The 5,668-nt window shown below is 41.6% G+C and overlaps 1 protein-coding gene across 1 annotated transcript; it reads right to left on the bottom strand.

Moving 5' to 3' along the window:
• Positions 1-3,120: 3,120 nt before the first annotated feature.
• Positions 3,121-5,308, bottom strand: LOC306914450 (doublesex- and mab-3-related transcription factor A1-like). Its single transcript, XM_079491473.1, has 2 exons — positions 4,699-5,308; positions 3,121-4,117 (listed from the first exon to the last, which is right to left on the bottom strand). The coding sequence occupies exons 1-2, from the start codon at positions 5,186-5,188 to the stop codon at positions 3,306-3,308; spliced, it is 1,302 nt and encodes a 433-aa protein (XP_079347599.1). The 5' UTR covers positions 5,189-5,308; the 3' UTR covers positions 3,121-3,305.
• Positions 5,309-5,668: the final 360 nt, after the last annotated feature.

Consider the following 5,668-nt stretch of genomic DNA (forward strand, 5'->3'; position numbering starts at 1 on the left):
AGCAGAGCTATATGTCACATTGTGTGACATGCTGTATCCCCTCCAACTGTATATATACTTTACCCATTTTCAACTGTTTTTATTATATATTGACACTTGCTTTGGCAGTGTAAACATATGTTTTCTCATGCCAATAAAGCTCCTTTGAATTGAATTGAAAATGGAAAATTGAATTGACTACTCGCTGTCCATGGTGCTGAATGAATGCAGCCACTAGGTGTTTTACAGCAAAATACCTTTTTCACAATGTGCTTTGATAATGAAATCACAGCAACAGAGATGAGCAATAAAGAAGTATGCAATATAAAAGTTGGATTTTTTTGTTTCTTTCAAATGCAATACAAACAGTTTACTGTACATGAAGTTTGAACATGAATCTAAATATGAACTGCTTATGATGCAGAAGTGGTGCGTGCGTGCGTGCGTGCGTGCGTGCGTGCGTGCGTGCGTGCGGAAAAAGGACACAGACAGTAGGCAGGCTTTAGACCGGATCAGGCTTTCCACAGCTTCCCCACAAGTTACAACACAGCAGGCAGCTCTCAATGTTTAACCATAATACAACTAAATATACAGTAACTAAACGCAAATCTCATTTAAATTGGATTGCAATCATTTACAATTTCATCATTAAAAAATGCTTTGTGGTGCCACTGCCACATAAATAACTTCAAATTAAGTTAAAGTTATCTATGGTTAAAAACTCAACAATGTTCTATATGCCATATGTTGATGTATAACACTTGTGCCACGTTCCCACAGTTCTATTTAAAAACGGTTTTATTTAAAGCAGGGTCTAAACTTCATAATTGAACATTGGGCTGTAGAACACACACAGGATCTTCATAATGATGCGTGATATGGTAGGCTTACATTTCATGTTGTGTAGCATAGGTCCTCAATTCTATAACACAGGATGGAACCACAGTAGTTCAAATTAAATAAAGACACAATAAATCACACATCCAAGCCATATCTGGAATGTAACAAGCAAACCAAGGTGTGGGTTTAGTTGACATAATAGCCTACTGTATAGTTACTGTATGTTGAGTAGCAGTTTGCATGAAAAATTGGTTTTGATCATGCGATTTTATAGCCTACTTTGCAAATGGAGCTTACTTTATAGATATGTCATCATTGGGTATAAGCCATACGCGACCAGCATATATCTATTCTACGTCCGAGCATAGACATGGTAACGCCCCGCCTGCATGCCTGCCTGCCTGCCTGCCAGCCTGCCAGCCAGCCTGCCAGCCTGCCTGCCTGCCTGCCTGCCTGCCTGCCTGCCTGCCTGCCTGCCTGCCTGCAGCCTGCCTGCCTGCCTGCCTGCCTGCCTGCCTGCCTGCCAGCCTGCCTGCCTGCCTGCCTGCCTATTCTTGACATAGCATCTTGTTTTGGAGACCAGGCATAGAGCATAGCAGTGTGCGTGGTTTTGGAAAAATCAGCCATTCAATTTTCCCACAGAGATTTATAAAAACATTGATATGAATATTTTTAAGCCAAGAATCAATCCATCCAAGATGCTGGACATTGCTGCTGAATCACGACCATAAAATCTTTGATTCTGTGAAGAAGAAAATGTTTGAATAATTCATTATATGATATACTACTTTTAATAGATACCCATTTGTTTCGCGGTTTTCATTTTTCTTTCTTCACAGGATCAAAGTTTTTATGGTCATGATTCACCAGCATCCTGGATGGCTGGATTCTAGGCTTAGAATAATTGATATAAATATTTTTGTAAATCTCTATGGGGAAAAATGAATGGATGGAAAACCATGCCCACTGCTATGCTCTATTAGGGCAAACACGCATCTGCTGTAAATGTCACTGTTGTGTACACTGTCATGCTAACAATGCACCTCATAGTTCATAGTTCACCTCATAGTTAGAAATGGATGAATGTGAATCATTAGAGGTGGGTTCTAAAAACAAGGAATGTGCCCATTTCCCCCATGCCCAATTCTCCCCAAATAATGGCATTTCACCCCAAAAATAGTTACCAATTAAAAAGCAAGCGAAAACCAATCGGGGGGGAAAAAGAACAAAAACCTAAACGGTTATTCAAAGAAAAACAACCATTTTATGCAGTGTGCAGTTCTCCTATTAACACACAATTAATTAACTAGATTACACTGGCTCAGCATGGTGGTATAAGCAAGGTATAAAAAATTAACAAATGTGCGCATTGTTACTTGTTTGTTTGTATATCTGGTATTCTTTACTGATATGAAGGACACAAGGGGAATAAAACAGATTATGACCGACCTGCAGAAAATGATCCTCACCATTTCACCCACTGTTTTAAACCTTTAGTCTAAACTGATTCTACTCTGAGTTTTTTTCTGAAGAATTGAATATGAAGGACCCCAATGGAAACAAACCATAGGCTTTCTTGGGCTTTAAATCCTCAGCAGTCCTTGTATTGAACTGTACTTTCCTGCGCTTTCTTTCTCTGCAAACTGTTAATATAGTTTCCAATCAATCAATCAATCAATATGATTCCATGCTAGACAGTCTATTAACTTATGCTCTATTTGGTCTTAGACAACATGAAACGGTTAGGAAAAGCATCACAGACAGTTAATTGATGGTCTGCAGTTATGTGAATACAAACCATGTAACCATGGAGAGTATGTATTTTGCACAAATGAGCAAAACGTTTCACTTGCTGATGAAAGACTGAAGCAGTTGTGGAAGTCAATACATCAACTTTGCAAATAGATGATATCTAACCTAAAGGATGGATTATCAATCAGCTCAGATTCAAAAACCCAATCACACTTGTTTCAGTTATATATATATGCTTCATCCTCTTTTGTGTCTTACTTATAATTAGGCCTACCGGATTTCATTTCATTTTCCAGTCACATGCATAATGCATTGAAGGCTATTTGAATTTGGTTTTCTTTTGATGGTCAGGACTCAGGAATGCTTCTGAATTTCACACTTTGTACAGAAGCTAAACAGACTAGACAAGAAGTTCTTCTGTTTTGTTATGTTGCTTCTTTTCATGCTTCTTTCCTTTTCGACAAATAGAATGATGTGAAATGAAGATTGAACAAGAACACTTTTTGATAGCTTTATTAACAATAAACATTTTTTTTTTCTTTTTTTTTTTTTTTTTTTTTTTTACAAATGTACATTTTCAAAAACTATTGCATCTCTGCATCTCTGCTCTACTGGAACACGTATAAAAAGATCTCAATGGCTAAAATCTGTTACCTCGTAATACACTTAAAACATGTTGGAGGCACTCTTAAGGCCTATGTCTAATTTAATATGGCTACTTGATAATAAAATAGTTATTTTTCATGCAGGTTAAGACGAGTGTATAGACCCGTATCCTTCTGCTGGAGGTAAGAAAGGTCTCGCATCATGCCCGGGAACGAGTAATCCAACGGCGGGCGCATTGGAAACGCTGGCATCAGTCCGGATGTCATATACGGTGACATGAACCCGGTTATGCTGCCTGCTGAAGAATAGGCCAGACGCAGAGAATTGATGCCAAAGCGGGGGTTGAGTCCGTAAAGGCTGTCCCCTCCGGCTGGCAGCGGTGGCGCATGGAGAGGGGAGAAGGCCGACTTGTTCCCTGCAGTGCCGAGTGCGCCAGGCAAGCCCAAAGTTGGCCTAAGCGCGTTCGAGTGCGCAGACAAGGAGAGTGCCTGCAGACTCTCCGAGTCCATTTTGTTTTCTTTGGAGCTAAGGACAAGTTCGATGGCTTTCACGATATCACCTTTGCACGTGTTGACCACCGACTCCAGGACGTCTCGTTTCTGGTGGGGGAATATCTTGGCCATAACATCGGTGGTGTCCCGGTCTTTCGGAGCAGAGGCCTCCAGGTTTGGAAACTCCTTGGGTCTCTCCGACTCGCTCCCCGACTCCAGATCAGAAGAGGACACTGACCTGCTGGGGCTCTCCGTTTGGTCAGACCGCTGATCAAAGTTTGGGGATTGACTGCCACTGTCATTGTCGAAGGTCGCGTGGATTTTCTCTTGGCTTGGAGACGTCTCGTTCTTGCCATTTGGAGAGGACAGTGTTGTTGAAGCGTGTGCAGGTGCAAAAAGAGTTCGACCCATGAATCCGTTATAAAAGTTGTATCTGCTCAATTTATCATCTGAAATAATAAATGAGAAAGAAAATAAGTCTTTGTTAACATGTTATCTGAGTTCATTTGTCATAAGCTCCATGTGTATCTTGTATAGCTATAGCCCACTGTTTCCCATTGGGACACAAGTAAATGTCCCTTTACTTTTTGTTTCGTACATTTTGGTTTTACTATTAATTCAAAACAATACATAAATAAATACAAATCATTGTTAAAAAATGCATTTCTTTTCATGAATTGAAAACAATGAATTTCCTGAATAAAAATGTTACAAAAAAAAGAAATTCCAAAACAAATGTTTAAGTTTAGTGAAATTGTGAAAGCTTTATAGATTTGCTATTTTTCCTATAGTTTGGGTTCAGGGCAAAAGTCTAATTTCTCTTTTGGGTCTCGAGCTAAAAAGTTTGGGAACCACTGGTAGGCCCTTTCTGTGGTACAGTCAGACTACATTTGTTTGTATACAGTAGGCCTATAGGCCAAAATTAAATAATATAGGCCAATTAGCTATATATACGCCAATACAAATTAGTTTCGTTTATGCTACACCAATGCAAATAATATGTGTGATATTCGCCATCTCACAAACTCACCGTCCTTTATTCTGTTTTCTGCTGCAAAATCATCAAAACGTCTTGTGCCATTGCTCGTAACTGCCGCCATGCCGCTCGGAGATGCCACAGACAGCGCGGTCTCCCCTCCGGACGCGGAGGGACCTGCGGTGTACATGAACTGGAGGTCTCTGGCCTCGCTCTCCTCCTGCGCCTGTTGCCTGCGCAGCGCAACCTGCGCGGCCATCACCCGTTGCCTCTCCGCGATCAGTGTGCACTTTGCGCACACGCAGTCTCGCCAGCGACAAAATCGTTTGTGGCCTTTCAGCGCGGAGACCACGCCGTGGTTCCTGCACCTGGCGCACTTCGGGGTGCGGGGGTAGCCCCTCTCTAGACCGGGGTTACACGATGAGACAGCCCGCAGAAAGAGTGGTGGAGGTCGGAGGAGAGAGTGTGGCACCTGCAAGCCCCCCACGGTGATAGATGAGGGGTGTCCTACCAAGCCGAGCGGTCTGATACGGCTGTCCATCATCGCTCTTGGGGAGGAATACGAGATCTCCGGTCTGTCCAGTGCAAATATTCAAGTGTAGGCTAGTAGCCTATAGTTTTAGTCAGCTTTCTTTATAGGCTCTAATGCTCAACTGACGCAGGGAGCCGTGAACTCGTGCACTTAAGAGTGTGCTCTCCAGGTGGCTTGACGTGAAATACTACACTACAGTCACACCCCTTTCCGCTCCAACCTCTTAATTCCCTGAAGGCTTATCATGTTGATTTTGTGCCATGGGAGAATAGTAGTTAACTGTAGCCCACAGGCTGTATACCATGCAGTAGCCTGTATGCTATACAATAATTTACTTGGCCAACATGCTTGTTATATAGCATTGTGCTGTTTCTGGCCTATGGCTGACTGAATCTCGCGATTATTATTATTGTATTATTATTTACAATAGTTGTGTCTGTCAGTCAGTCATATCATTGTATTTGATAACATTGCAACAGATTTGTTTTGGTC

The sequence above is a fragment of the Electrona antarctica genome, assembly GCF_951216825.1.
Source record: "Electrona antarctica genome assembly, chromosome: 21".
NCBI classification, from domain to species: domain Eukaryota; kingdom Metazoa; phylum Chordata; class Actinopteri; order Myctophiformes; family Myctophidae; genus Electrona; species Electrona antarctica.

Bases quoted from the DNA above. Each gene is read 5' to 3' on its own strand.
- LOC306914450 (XM_079491473.1), bottom strand. From the start codon at position 5,188: ATGATGGACAGCCGTATCAGACCGCTCGGCTTGGTAGGACACCCCTCA. The intron at 4,118-4,698 runs GTGAGTTTGTGA...TTATTATTTCAG, and splicing joins AGAAAACAGAATAAAGGACG to ATGATAAATTGAGCAGATAC.